The following is a 16,528-nucleotide window of genomic DNA, read 5'->3' as shown; positions in this document are numbered from 1 at the left end:
AAGGGGATACAACTTTCGCATTCCTAATATCAAGCTACTCCTGAGCCAGAGACAATGTCAGAAGTGTCTTATCTGGGCTAAGGAGAGAAAGAAGTGGACTGTTGCTCAGTGGTCCAAAGTCCTCTTTTCAGATGAAAGTACATTTTGCATTTAATTTGGAAATCATGGTTCTAGAGTCTAGAGGAGTGGAGAGGCACAGAATCCACGGTGTTTGAAGACCAGTGTGAAGTTTCCACAGTCTGTGATGATTTGGGGTGCCATGTCATCTGCTGGTGTTGGTCCACTGTATTTTATCAAGTCCAAAGTCAACACAGCCATCTACCAGGAGATTTTAGAGCCCTTCATGCTTCCATCTGCTGACGAGCTTTTTGGAGATGCTGATTTCCTTTTCCAGCAGGACTTAGCACCTACCCACAGTGCCAAAACTACTACCAAATGGTTTGCTGACCATGATATTACTGTGTTTGATTGGCCAGCCAACTTGCCTGACCTGAACCCCATAGAGAATATATGGGGTATTGTCAAGAGGAAGATGAGAAACACCCGACCCAAAAATACAGATACGCTGAAGGCCACTATCAAAGCAACCTGGGCTTCAATAACACCTCAGCAGTGCCACAGACTGATCATCTCCATGCCACACCACATTGATACAGTAATTCATGGTAAAGGAGCCCCAACCAAGTATTGAGTGTATAAATAAATATACTTTTCAGAAGTTGGACATTTCTGTATTGTAAATCCTTTTTTTGATTGATCTTAGGGAATATTCTAATAATCTGAGATACTGGATTTCTGATTTTCATGAGCTATAAGCCATAATCATCAAAATTAAAAAAAAAAAGGCTTTAAATATTTCACTTTACATGTAATGAATATAGAATATATGAAAGTTTACCTTTTTGAATTAAATTATGAAAAAAAAAGGAACTTTTTCATGGTATTCTAATTTTTTGAGATGCACTAGTATGCTTATTCCAACTTGCCTGGTCGGGCATGTCAGGGACATATCCCACTTGCCTGAATGCATGTTTCACCTGCCCCAGGCAAGCGGGCAGTCCTTAATGTCAAGCTCTGCACTGTAAACTATGGTGGTGGACTGTCATTGCTTTGTGGATGTTTTGTGTCCGGTGATTCAGAGGCTATTGTGAAGATTTTGTGGATTCAAACCACAGGATTCAGTAAGATTCGAATTAAAAGAGGGAAGTTAACACGGGCAAACCTAAGAATATAAAGATGAATAAAATGTTCTACATGTTCTGTTATCACCTTGGCAGAGGCTACGAGAAATTAATTGTAAGTGTGCTGATAACATTGAAAAAGAATAAAATGAAATGCTTAAAAGAAAATGTTGTGTTTGGGGGGGTTGTTTAACATTTAAATTGTACACTTCCCCTGTATGTTTCAGCTCAGAAAATCACGTAATGTTTTATTTATATATCTATCACTCGATCAGTCAATAAATAGATATTAACTTCTCATTTTTATGAAGTACTCCAATAATTCTGGAGGGCACTTTTGGTCCAGTTAGGTTGTACCAACATAAAATAGCATTCAGCTTTATTAGAACAGCTTGGTTTATGGTGATTTATGAAGCATGGTTTGGATTGTTTGCTGTGCAGCACAAGTTTCTCGCTCACCAAGTGATGTACAGTGTGAGAATGTTTTCCTCTCATAATACTATTACTAAAACCTGAACTAGCCTGACAGAGTCTCATTTGAAAACCTGATACTGGCAAAATGAAGACTTTTGAACTTGTGTAGAAATGCTTCCTCAGTTTTATTCTAGCACCATAACATGATATACATGTCTGTGTAATCACTGTCTCAACTAAAACATTTTTAGACTATTTTGAGATTAAATTGTAACCATGATAATTCAAAACTATAACATGTTCACCATGAAAAAAGTGAAAGCCACTTGGGTTCACACTGTACAAATACATTGAGATTTTATTCAACATACTTTTTCTCCCTTTACCTCTCAAACACCTTTCTGACTCTGGATTTGTGTGGTTCCTGATTTTCTTGCCTCCTGTTGCATGCTGTGTGTGGTGTGTGCTCTAACTATGTGCAGGACAACACTGATGCATTGGACAGACAGCTGAACAGGGCTCTGCCTACCCAGGTACAACAGTCACCCATGGCCAAAGGATCAGTTTCATGACTTAAATATTACATACAGATTCTCATAAACACTCTGATAAGGGAGAGATTTAAGACAGGACTCACCAAAAGGAGTCTTGTTTTCACTGCATACATAAATTTATGGAAATATTCGTAGCAGCCTTATTGTCCAAATACTTTTTAATACTTTTCTATCATCAGTGTGATTTACACAATTACGTACTGCTCTAAGTATAATATGGAGCTGAAATTTGGAAAAGTATTATTTTTACTTAAATATTAGCACATTCATTTTAAAAGCAGTTGTACAAATCAGTCATGATATTTTGTTGTACGACACGAGATTTTATTAGCTTTGAATAGAGAGTTTGAAAGAAGGAACTTAATCAAGTTATAGAGACAAAGTGAAATGAGGGTCATTGTTAAAAAAATGGCTGCAGAATTCAGCTAGTTTTATTTTATCGCTGGCGGTTTCTTTCTGTCGCTGACAAACACACAGTATATTTACATAAATTTAAATTTTATATGCAGTGGTCTGAATAATTCAGAAAATTATAATAGCAAGGTACGCACTTTGATAGTTAACATAATGTGAACTTAACGTCAGTGAATTAAAGTAGTGTTAGTGAATAAGAGTAATGTGCTGGCCATTTTACTGATTGTTTTTAAGACAATATTCTACATATGGCATGTGCAAGAATCCTTGGGTGCTGAGTGTAACTGAACAAAATTTAACACATGCCTGTTTATAATTCCATGCATGGTTTGCTGTGTATGTTAACTGTATTGCATGCTTTTACAGCGTTGTAATAAAACGTATAGTACCAATTAAAAGTTTATACACCCCTGCTCATTCATAGGTTTTTCTGTATTTTGACTATTTTCTACAGCGTAGAACAATACTGCAGACATCAAATCTACGAAATAACATATGGAACATGTATGAAATTATGTGGTAAACAAAAAGGTGATTTAAAAAACATTGTTTCATATTTTAGATTCTTCAAAATGGCCACCGTTTACCTTGATGACACGTTACACACTATTGGTATTATCTTAACCAGCTTCATGAGGGAGTCACCTGGAATGCTTTTCAGTTAACAAGTGTGCCTTGTCAAAAGTTAATTAGTGCAATTTCTTCCCTTCTTAATGTGTTTGAGATCAAACAGTAAATAATAAAAATACAGTAAATAGCCCTATTCCACAACTGTACTAATCCATATATCAAGAGCCGCTCAACTAAGTAAAAAGAAATGATAGTCCATCATTACTTTAAGATATGAAGTGTCTTTTAATTAATAAAAATAAAGAAAAACAACTGAATTAGAAGGGGTGTCCAAACTTTTGATTGGTACCGTATATAACACATGTAGACATAATAACTGTTTTGCCTTCCTTGCTAGAAACTGCAGATGGAAAAACTACCTCACCACAGTCCCCACCACTCCCACTTCACCAATCTGTTCATACACCAACCACCTCCTCATCTGCCACAAGTCCTAGTCGAAGTTTTACACTAGACCGCTCCAAGTCTGCTCCAGCCTCCATTAGCCAGAGCCTGCCATCAGAGGCATCATTCAGTCCATCTCAATCCCAGGGAGAAATGTCGTCATATCCATCGGACACCCAGAGCACGACTGAACACCACCCAATGACTGCTTCATCCCTGCCCTTAAAAGTGGAAGAATCTCCTCAAAATCCTCCCCATGGGCAGGTTGATGGTTTCCAACCCCAGTCAACAGCATCACCCATTCTCCCTGCTCAGGAACGATTTTCTAGTACTGTGTCAAATGACAATAAAGGCACTAAATTTGAACTTTGTAGAAAGTCTGCGGCAGATTTAGATGCAGAGGAAGGCATTACCTTACCAGATACAGAAGAACCTGATTCCCAGACTGGCTCCCAGAATGATGTTTGCCTTCAGGAAGTAGACATGGGAGATTCTACTGATCCAGAAATAAGTGTTCACATTCCTGATAACTTCCAAGAAAAAGAGCAAGGCAACATAATGAAGGATGTTGTTGTAAAAGGTCAATCAGATCAACTTTCAGAGTTGATGAACCACCACAACCTTCCAGGTCCATCTAGTTCATCTAAAGACCCACTTGTCCACTCAGAATTTGAAAATAATATGGAAACTAGGCTTGTTTCAAAGAGTGAAATGACTTCGGAAAAGGATCAGTCAGAGAGCGACGGTATTCCTTCTCTGGCTAAAGCCCTGAAGGAACTTCACAAGCTTCTGATGTCCAACAGTAATGCTCAGGCTTGTGCCTGGAGCCCTCAATCTGCCACTCATGCCACCACCCCAAGACCAGACACTGATGAGGTGGACCATAATCCCACAGGAAAGGATCATGCAAGTGTCAACCCAAATGTTATTTCATCATCTCACACTGCCACAACCAACAAAACAATGTTTGCCAAATCTGAATATGATTCTCTAGAAGAGGATGGTACCTTTGAAGGACTGACTGTAAGCTGTCAAAGGCAAGAAGGCAGTCAGACTAATGGGTTTGCAAATATCAGCATTGAGGAAGATGTAACACACTTCCCTGAAGGAAATCAAGTGGATGAAAATGGGGAAGGCCTTATGTTGGAGCCAAAGGAAGCACCTCCAGCTGAACCATCTCAGCAGCAACTCTTGTCTGTTGCAGTTAGCGCCTCAGCAGACAGTTCCAACCTCGTGCCTGTAGAATCCTCTAATCCATCAATACAAAGTCCCGAGTTGGCTCTTGCCCCTCTTTCGGACTCTATTCAGCCTTCCACACTAGCGTTATCGGGACAGTACCCTGCAGAGCACATACAGAGGATACAAGCAGCGGGTTTCTCATTTCATGAGGCAGCTGCAGCTCTTGAACAGGCTGAAGGCAGTGTGGAACTTGCCCTACTGGTGCTGCTGGCCAGGAAGATCACTGTGCCCACTTAGATCCATTACAGGCATATTTGCCACATAACTTGGATTCTGTGCCCTTCTTTTTGATGCCCCTTTCTCCTTTATTTGTGCTTAGTTTTGTTTGTCATTAAATCAGTTTATATGTTCCCATATCTATGTCTAGGCCATCTGCAAAAATAAGTGATGCCTGAAGTTTTTCTTTCTTTCCATGGTTTCCAAGTTCTGAAGGTTTACTGCTTTTAACTGCTGTCTGGTAAAAGTAGGTTTACATAATGTTCTTGATGGTTACTCATGTGTAACTTTGTCTTTTTGACATGCAAAGATATGAAAGTGATTTTAATTAGGATGATCATGCCTCTAATTAGAATGGTTCTGAAGCTCAACAGTGAAGATTTTAAAATTGAGTAGTTTTATGTCTCTTCTTTCACCATTATTCTCTAACTACTGTGCATAACCAGACCTTACTTTTTAAATAAATTTTAGAAAGAAAATTGGGTGGTTCTTGAATATCCAAAATCATTTAGTAAAACAAACTAGTACATCCGTCTTAGGACTTCACCTTTCACATGCACCTGGTGTATAGCAACATAAAAATGTCTTGTGTGTGTATATAAAGGTCACTGTAATATGAAAAATGCAGACAGGTCCCCAGAGGCCTTTTAAGCCAAAACCTACATAAGGGGGGGGACTGCTGGTGAATCATCAAGGGTTATTGCAAGTTAGAACATACACAGACTTAATCCATGTCTGGGAAGCCAGTGCAAAAACAAACCCATAGCTGGAACTCCTTTGCTGAATTTGCAATAAATTACCAAATACTGTATCTTTATTTCTCTCTGATTTTCTGCTCATTTTTTATATTTGCCAATCCTGTGTAAGTTGGCCATTGTGTTTTATCTTGTTTGAATTGGTTGCCTTCAGACTTTGTAAACCCTCTATACTCCCAGTGTTAAAAACCACTTTCACCAGTATTCTTTTCTAGTCAGAATGAGGTTTTGTATAATGAATGGGACATTATCGGTTGTGGGAGGAAGAGAAGTAATGCCAGGAAGTCAGGAAACTCATCCGAGTCATATCTCCTCACCAGTCATCTATCTTTTACTCTTCAGGGATTTTTCAATAGTCTTTAATGATATTTTTGTTGATATGAAACATGATCTTTGCATAGTTTGGTGTGAAACTATACAATAATTAGAAAAGTACAATTAAATGGTAGGGACCGGAGGCCTGTTTGGGTTACAGTATTGTTTTGTTATGAGAGCACATAATTACATTACATTTGCTGATTTGTGTATGATTCAATTAATTCTCCAACTTTTTTTCATGACTCTGATGATGTTTGGTGGAAATCCAGGCTGCTCTGTCTAGCTGTCTTGATTCGCGACTATAGCCTTTGTCATTTTATAAGGTAGTCTCTGACTCAGCTGTGTTCAAAATTTGGATGATTTACTTTCAACTTGTATACAACAAAAACAAATAAAGGAAAAGGTGTTTCTTTATAACTCAAAAGTGTCAGTGTGTTTCATTGTGTAATTGTAATTATTAGAGGCAGTGCATTGAAATCTGTAGTAGCACTTGTAGTTAACAGGTTGGATTATATGATCAATGTTGCCATTTCAGAGACTTTGTCGCTAGATTTGGCGACGTTTTAATACCCCTTTAGTGACTTTAATTGGAACAGCACACATTAGTGACTGTCTTGAACTAATTATAACTCTCCAGCTCACATCTCAGCTGCTGTTATACGAGTTTAGAAAGCAGGTTCACCTGACTGGTCGCAAGCGCAAAACAATCACCGATAACCATGGTCCCCCCACGACCAATCACCGATAACCATGGTCCCCCCGCGACCAATCACCGATAACCATGGTCCTCCCCACGACCAATCACCGATAACCATGGTCCTCCCCATGACCAATCACCGATAACCATGGTCCCCCTCCACGACCACTCACCGATAACCATGTCCCCCCACGACCAATCACCGATAACCATGGTCCTCCCCACAACCAATCACCGATAACCATGCCCCCCACGACCAATCACCGATAACCATGCCCCCCCACGACCAATCACCGATAACCATGCCCCCCCACGACCAATCACCGATAACCATGCCCCCCACGACCAATCACCGATAACCATGGTCCTCCCCACGACCAATCACCGATAACCATGCCCCCCCACGACCAATCACCGATAACCATGCCCCCCCACGACCACTCACCGATAACCATGGTCCCCCATAACCAATCACCGATAACCATGGTCCCCCCCACGGCCACTCACCGATAACCATGTCCTCCCCACGACCACTCACCGATAACCATGCCCCCCACGACCAATCACCGATAACCATGCCCCCCCACGACCAATCACCGATAACCATGCCCCCCCACGACCAATCACCGATAACCATGCCCCCCCACGACCACTCACCGATAACCATGTCCCCCACGACCACTCACCGATAACCATGCCCCCCCACGACCAATCACCGATAAACATGTCCCCCCCACGACCAATCACCGATAACCATGTCCCCCCACGACCACTCACCGATAACCATGTCCCCCCCACGACCACTCACCGATAACCATGTCCCCCCCACGACCACTCACCGATAACCATGTCCCCCCACGACCAATCACCGATAACCATGCCCCCCACGACCAATCACCGATAACCATGCCCCCCACGACCAATCACCGATAACCATGCCCCCCCACGACCAATCACCGATAACCATGCCCCCCCACGACCACTCACCGATAACAGTGTCCCCCCACGACCACTCACCGATAACCATGTCCCCCCCACGACCACTCACCGATAACCATGTCCCCCCCACGACCAATCACCGATAACCATGTCCCCCCCACGACCAATCACCGATAACCATGTTCCCCCCACGACCAATCACCGATAACCATGTTCCCCCCACGACCACTCACCGATAACCATTTCCCCCCCACGACCACTCACCGATAACCATGTCCCCCCCACGACCAATCACCGATAACCATGTCCCCCCCACGACCAATCACCGATAACCATGTTCCCCCCACGACCAATCACCGATAACCATGTCCCCCCCACGACCAATCACCGATAACCATGTCCCCCCACGACCAATCACCGATAACCATGGCCCCCCCACGACCAATCACCGATAACCATGGTCCCCCACGACCAATCACCAATAACCATGGCCCCCCACGACCAATCACCGATAACCATGGTCCCCCATGACCAATCACCGATAACCATGTCCCCATGACCAATCACCGATAACCATGTCCCCCATCACCAATCACCGATAACCATGTCCCCCATGACTAATCACCGATAACCATGGTCTCCTCCACACTCCCAATCACCGATAACCATGGTCCCCCACGACCAATCACCGATAACCATGGTCCCCCCACGACCAATCACCGATAACCATGGTCCCCCCACGACCAATCACCGATAACCATGATCCCCCCCACGGCCAATCACCGATAACCATGGTCCCCCATGACCAATCACCGATAACCATGATCCCCCATGGCCAATCACCGATAACCATGGTCCCCATGACCAATCACCGATAACCATGTCCCCCATGACTAATCACCGATAACCATGGCCCCCCCACGACCAATCACCGATAACCATGGTCCCCCCACGACCAATCACCGATAACCATGGTCTCCTCCACACTCCCCCCACGACCAATCACCGATAACCATGGTCTCCTCCACACTCCCCCCACGACCAATCACCGATAACCATGTCCCCCCCACGACCAATCACCGATAACCATGGCCCCCCACGACCAATCACCGATAACCATGGTCCCCCATGACCAATCACCGATAACCATGGCCCCCCCACGACCAATCACCGATAACCATGTCCCCCCCACGACCAATCACTGATAACCATGGTCCCTCCCATGACCAATCACAGATAACCATGTCCCCCATGACCAATCACCGATAACCATGCCCCCATGACTAATCACCGATAACCATGGCCCCCATGACCAATCACCGATAACCATGTCCCCATGACCAATCACCGATAACCATGTCCCCATCACCAATCACCGATAACCATGTCCCCCATGACTAATCACCGATAACCATGGTCTCCTCCACACTCCCAATCACCGATAACCATGGTCCCCCCACGACCAATCACTGATAACCATGGTCCCCCCACGACCAATCACCGATAACCATGATCCCCCCACGGCCAATCACCGATAACCATGGTCCCCATGACCAATCACCGATAACCATGATCCCCCATGGCCAATCACCGATAACCATGGTCCCCCATGGCCAATCACCGATAACCATGTCCCCCATGACTAATCACCGATAACCATGGCCCCCCCACGACCAATCACCGATAACCATGGTCCCCCCACGACCAATCACCGATAACCATGGTCTCCTCCACACTCCCCCCACGACCAATCACCGATAACCATGGTCTCCTCCACACTCCCCCCACGACCAATCACCGATAACCATGGCCCCCCCACGACCAATCACCGATAACCATGGTCCCCCATGACCAATCACCGATAACCATGGCCCCCCACGACCAATCACCGATAACCATGTTCCCCCACGACCAATCACCGATAACCATGATCCCCCATGACCAATCACCGATAACCATGGCCCCCCACGACCAATCACCGATAACCATGTCCCCCCCACGACCAATCACTGATAACCATGGTCCCTCCCATGACCAATCACAGATAACCATGTCCCCCATGACCAATCACCGATAACCATGCCCCCATGACTAATCACCGATAACCATGGCCCCCATGACCAATCACCGATAACCATGGTCTCCTCCACACTCCCACCATGACCAATCACCGATAACCATGGTCCCCCCACGACCACTCACCGATAACCATGCCCCCCCACGGCCACTCACCGATAACCATGTCCCCCCATGACCAATCACCGATAACCATGTCCCCCCACGACCAATCACCGATAACCATGATCCCCCATGACTAATCACTGATAACCATGGTCCCCCACGACCAATCACCGATAACCATGGTCCCCCGTGACCAATCACCGATAACCATGGTCCCTCCCACGACCAATCACCGATAACCATGGTCCCCCATGACCAATCACCGATAACCATGTCCCCCATGACTAATCACCGATAACCATGGCCCCCATGACCAATCACCGATAACCATGGTCTCCTCCACACTCCCACCACGACCAATCACCGATAACCATGGTCCCCCATGACCAATCACCGATAACCATGGTCCCCCCACGACCAATCACCGATAACCATGATCCCCCCACGACCAATCACCGATAACCATGATCCCCCCACGACCAATCACCGATAACCATGGTCCCCCACGACCAATCACCGATAACCATGTCCCCCACGACTAATCACCGATAACCATGCCCCCCACAGCCAATCACCGATAACCATGTCCCCCACGACTAATCACCGATAACCATGCCCCCCACAGCCAATCACCGATAACCATGCCCCCCACGACCAATCACCGATAACCATGCCCCCCCACGACCACTCACCGATAACCATGTCCCCCCCACGACCACTCACCGATAACCATGTCCCCCCACGACCACTCACCGATAACCATGTCCCCCCACGACCACTCACCGATAACCATGGTCCCCCATGACCAATCACCGATAACCATGGTCCCTCCCACGACCAATCACCGATAACCATGGTCCCCCATGACCAATCACCGATAACCATGGTCCCTCCCACGACCAATCACCGATAACCATGGTCCCCCATGACCAATCACCGATAACCATGTCCCCATGACCAATCACCGATAACCATGGTCCCCATGACCAATCACCGATAACCATGTCCCCCATGACTAATCACCGATAACCATGCCCCCCACGACCAATCACCGATAACCATGGTCCCCCCACGACCAATCACCGATAACCATGATCCCCCATGGCCAATCACCGATAACCATGGTCCCCATGACCAATCACCGATAACCATGTCCCCATGACTAATCACCGATAACCATGGCCCCCCCACGACCAATCACCGATAACCATGGTCCCCCCACGACCAATCACCGATAACCATGGTCTCCTCCACACTCCCCCCACGACCAATCACCGATAACCATGGTCTCCTCCACACTCCCCCCACGACCAATCACCGATAACCATGGTCTCTCCCCCCCCCCCCCCGACCAATCACTGATAACCACCCTTGGTCCCACCTTCCACTCGGTTTTAAACTCTTCTGGAGAAATTACATTTTATATGTATTAAAGCGTGTAAACGCTTTTAATTTCTTAAATTAAAAAAATTAAATAAAAGATAATCTGTTATTTTCTATTCTGATAAAATTATTCTATTGTATATATTGTATCTTCATGGCCTCTCGGGAAAATGTTTTCACTGGTGGAAATTTCGCCATTATTTTACTTTTAAAGTTGGTGCAAAATTATGCTTTCGAGCTGTGAAAATACTATCATCATCCAATTTAATTTAACATGTAATTTAATCCAAAAGTAATCAAGTTACATACCTCAACAGAATTAGTAACTGTACTAGAAGACATTTTTAAAGTAACCCTCCCAACCCCGGCTATTAATCATGATGAAGGACTAGCATTTAAATTAACATGTGACGTCACACGGCGACTTTCTGAACTTGCTTGCTGGCTGACGACACTGTCATTTGAGGTCAATCAACGAGCCGCACCGGAAGAGTCCAATCCAGAACAGACGAGTAGGATTTGCGGTTAGTGAGCAGTGGAGGAGGGTCTGAGGTCCAACTCCACGGTTTTAAATGGTAGGTTTTAGGAAGCAAACCAGAGCTGCTTGTGTGTTGAGTATGACAGCAAACTGCTTAATAAAACTTTAAATTGATGTATATTCAACCTTTAATTTGAGCTAATTTTGGCATGATGATGCTTAAAGAAGTGTAAAGTTGTGTCTCGTCCCTGCAGGCCTACAGTCAGGCTTTAGTTTCAGACTCCCTGCAGTCTGAGATGGATGAACACAGTTTCATAACAACTGATTCTCCAGCGCCAAACACAGTCTTTGGGTAGATTGTTTACCTGTTAACCCTATTTCTAATTATTCTTATGCTCTGTACAGCATTGTGAGGGAGTAGTAAATATGACCGACCTTTTTGTTCCCTCCATATTTAGCGCTTCCGGTGGGATTGCTGAGGCTCTGCGATCAGTCGCAAGAGCAGACACATGGAGTCTTCAGCGGGTTTTTCTCCAGACCGCATCACTCCTCAGTGCAGAGGAGCAAAAACCCGTTTTCACTCCGCCTGATTCCCCTGTTCTGGTCTGTAAACGAGAAGAAGACAAACAGTAAGCATGTTCATGGTTTTTAATACCTGTGTGTGTGTGTGTGTGTGTGTGTGTGTGAGAGAGAGAGAGAGACAGACAGACAGACAGACATGATGATGTTGATGTATATGGTGGGACCCCTTGTTTTAAAAAAATAAATAAATTTTGAAAAAAAATCCACCTTTTGGTGAAGTTGCTTCATCTTGGACTGGAGAAAAATCCAACCTTTTAATTGAAATCCCTTTTTTTTTTTTTTTTTTTTAAATTCAAAGAAACCCAGATCCAGCCCTGTGATGACCTGGCGACTTGTCCAGGGTGTACCCCGCCTTTCGCCCGTAGTCAGCTGGGATAGGCTCCAGCTTACTTGCGACCCTGTAGAACAGGATAAAGCGGCTAGAGATAATGAGATGAGAAACCCAGATCCCCTCATTGAGAATTTTCAGCAAAAACGTGCCACTATTATTGTCACCCCTAGAAATGATAGTGAACACAATGTAAATGAAGCATGGTTTCCATTTAAATTATACATTTTTGAGTTGGAGTGGGGTGGCACGGTGGTGTAGTGGTTAGCACTGTCGCCTCACAGCAAGAAGGTCCGGGTTTGAGCCCCGTGGCCGACAAGGGCCTTTCTGTGCGGAGTTTGCATGTTCTCCCCGTGTCCGCGTGGGTTTCCTCCGGGTGCTCCGGTTTCCCCCACAGTCCAAAGACATGCAGGTTAGGTTAACTGGTGACTCTAAATTGACCGTAGGTGTGAATGTGAGTGTGAATGGTTGTGTGTCTATGTGTCAGCCCTGTGATGACCTGGCGACTTGTCCAGGGTGTACCCCGCCTTTCGCCCGTAGTCAGCTGGGATAGGCTCCAGCTTGCCTGCGACCCTGTAGAACAGGATAAAGCGGCTAGAGATGATATGAGTTGGAGTATGTAGGAACTTTTCAAACTGTAATCCACGACTTCCTGATTAACTGGGGGGGGTGTGTGTGTGACAGAGACCAAATTCCCTTACCCTGTGTCCAAAGTCACTCACTACTCCCTATATAGTGAGTTCGCCATTCTGTAGTGCTGTCCAAATGTATAGTGAGAATTATTACACCCTATATAGTGGACTCATAGTATCCCACAATGCATTATGAAAAGTAGTGTACAATTGATGGTCACTAACCAAGCAATATATACGATCATGCATTACAGTCACATTAAAAGGGGGGGTGTATGTTGGGGTGAATGGACTGAGTAAGAAACACACTATAAACGGATATTCAAGTACAGTTAAAAATGGTAAGAGAATAAAGCTAAAATAGAATAAGACAGATAAAATACAAGAATAAAAGTTACAGTGCAGAGCGAGGAATTAATCAAAAGTCTCATTTGATTTGATAAAAGGCAGCGGCAAAGAAGAAAGTATTCAGCCTTGATTTAAAAGAACTGAAAGATGCAGCAGACACAAAGTACTTTGTATTGATTAATGTGGAAAATACGCTCAGTATAAATATGTATCACAAAAATACATGTATGTATTTATTATTTTGAAAATCCATCAGCTGACTGATCTGGCACGTTTTGTGTAACAGTAATGATGTAAATAACAGCACGATGGAGTAGTGTCCAAAAGTGTTTTTACATTTTACCAGTGAGCTAACTATATAGTCCTCTACGTATATATAATTCCCTAGATAGGTAGTAGTAAATGAGTGAGTGATTTCAAACACAACCTTGGTCATTCACAACATGAGAAAGATGAGAGAACACACGCAAACCAAACGAGGGAGAAGTGTATTGACCTTCATAAGTCAGGGAATAGTTATTTGAAAAAAAAAAAAAAAAGCTACTCACCTGAACGTGTCCAGTTCTACTGTTGGGACAATAAGAAAAAAAAGTGGTCATCAACTGGAACTGTTACAAACTTGTCTGGAAAAGGACCCAAATTTATTTTGCCCCCATGTACAGTGAGGAGGATGGTAAGAGAGGCAAAACAAATCCCCAAGGATCACTGTTGGTGAATTACAAGAAAAAGTAAAATCTTGGGGGTTTCCAAGTCTCCAAAACCACCATCAAATGCCACCTCCATGCCAATAGAAATTATTTGGAAGGTATACAAGAAAAAAAGCATTTTCTTTCAGATGACCACAAATCTAAGAGCCTGGAGTTTCTGAAATGCTATGATAGCTTTGACCGGAATGGTGTTCTATGGTCTGATGTAACAAAAATTGAGCTTTTTGGCAGTAAATACTCAAGATGGGTTTGTTGTAAAAAGAAGGATGGCTATAATCAAAAAGAACTGATCCCAACTGTGAAATATGGTGTAAAATATTGTCATGTTTTGTGGCTGTTTTTTCCTCCAAAGGCCCTGGAAACCTTGTTTAGGGTACATGACATCATGGACTCCATGAAATACCAGAACATTTTTAAATAAAAATCTGGCTACCTCTCCCAATAAACTAAAACTGGGACATCATTGGATCCTCCAGCAGGACAGTGATCTGAAGTATATGTCCAGATCAACACAGGTGGTTAACTGACCACAGAGTCAAGCTTCTGCCATGGCCAGCTTAGTCCCCTGACCTGAACCCCATTGAAAACCTGTGGGTGAGCTGAAGAGGAGAGTGCACAAGAGAGAGCTGAGGACCCTGGATGATGTGGAGAGATTGTGTAAAGAGGAACGGTCTCAGACGCCCTGCTCTGTATCTCCAACCTTATAAAATGTTATAGGAGACTCAGTGCTGTTTTAGTGCCAAAGGGAGATTGGACACTAATTGAATTTTTCATTTAAAGGTTGGATTTTTTTCTCTTTTTGTCAGTGTGAGATGAAGCTACTTTACCAAAAGGTGTGGTTAACCCCTAACCATTTTTTAAAACTAATCTTTACAAGGGGAGTGTGTGTGTGTGTGTGTAAAAGTGATGTCATTTGTCCCCCCCCCATGTACCTCATAAACTTTAGCATTACTCTCACTTGTAGTTTTAAATTTATCCCCTCATGGATGAATTAAAGTGAAATTTACTTTTGACCTGCTCAAAGTAGACTCTAACAACACAGTCAGCATGCTTCCACATTATTCCATGGTGATTCTTAAATAAAAATGTCTGGTGGAGAATGAGCAGTAAAACAAGCCGGTTATCTTCAGCCTCATTAGATTTAATTTGACTTTCTTATCAAACATTATGTAGGTTTTTTGTGAGGAACCTATGTGAGCCTAATGATTTTGGATTTCACGTGTAAGTGGGCAGGGAGCAATAAAATTAGTGTGTTTTGATGTATTGCTAATGACTACAGCAATGAATTTGGCCTTATTTCGATGCAGTTTTGTTGTGGCTGACAAATTTCCAGTATTGGGCGTGAATATGAACATCAGGAATGACAAATGGGCCTCGTAGTGTGCTGTAATCAAAGAACAGTGATGTGGCATCTGGGATGCCCCACAACAGGCTGAAGAAAGTCAAACTTGCCAGATTTTTCCCCCCTCGGCTAGGTTGACGACTCCTATGATGTGTTCCTTGACATTATTTCTGTAACCATAATTGACTTTTTTTTTTGACCTGGACAACACGAAAGGATGCAAATGATTGGTCAGGGTCAAATTTGTCATGTTTCCAGTCTCCTGACCAAGACACGGCAAGAATTTATAGCATGACAGCTGCTTCATCGGAGTTGGTTGACTATTGTGAAAGGCAAAAATATCATGTCTGATCTTTGTATAAGGTGTCGAAGTACAAGGGGAAAGAAAATATATGAATTTAGGAGGTTTTTTTTTTTTAATCATTCTGTCCAGCTTAAAAAAAAAAGCTTTGCACTAGGCCATTGTACATGTGTCGTATCCTTTTTTTTTTTTTTTTTTTTTTTTTTAAAGCTGCATGACTGTTACTCAGGATGAAATTCAAGAGGAAACATTTGAGGTCAAGTTTAAATACATCAGTGGTTGTAAGTACAAGTTGATTTTAAAAATGTTATTGTGGAATACAGCATATTACATTTGCTCTCATTGCCTTTGTCCTGTAGCAGTGCCTCTGTATCAGGAGTACTGGCTGAAATGTATGAAGGCTGAGTTACAGAAAGCGCAGCAAAAAAAACTGGCAAGCATTGTGGGAACACAGTGTCGATCTGCCTTGCCATCTCTTGCTGCTGCAAGCCCAACCCGTGCAGCA

General features: G+C 43.8%; 1 protein-coding gene across 2 annotated transcripts in view; it reads left to right on the top strand.

Annotated features, from left to right (window-relative positions):
• ddi2 (DNA-damage inducible protein 2) overlaps positions 1 to 6,529 on the top strand; it is a 33,961-nt gene extending 27,432 nt beyond the window's left edge. For both annotated transcript variants that reach the window (XM_060919663.1, XM_060919662.1), the window contains 2 exons: positions 2,078 to 2,128; positions 3,531 to 6,529. In XM_060919663.1, coding sequence (XP_060775646.1) covers positions 2,078 to 2,088 — 11 coding nt within the window. In that variant the 3' untranslated portion in view covers positions 2,089 to 2,128; positions 3,531 to 6,529. Of the gene's footprint in view, positions 1 to 2,077; positions 2,129 to 3,530 lie in introns of those variants that run through there.
• The last annotated feature ends 9,999 nt before the right edge of the window (positions 6,530 to 16,528 follow it).

The sequence above is a fragment of the Neoarius graeffei genome, chromosome 4, assembly GCF_027579695.1.
Source record: "Neoarius graeffei isolate fNeoGra1 chromosome 4, fNeoGra1.pri, whole genome shotgun sequence".
Taxonomy (NCBI): domain Eukaryota; kingdom Metazoa; phylum Chordata; class Actinopteri; order Siluriformes; family Ariidae; genus Neoarius; species Neoarius graeffei.
This window is presented reverse-complemented; position numbering and strand designations above follow the sequence as displayed.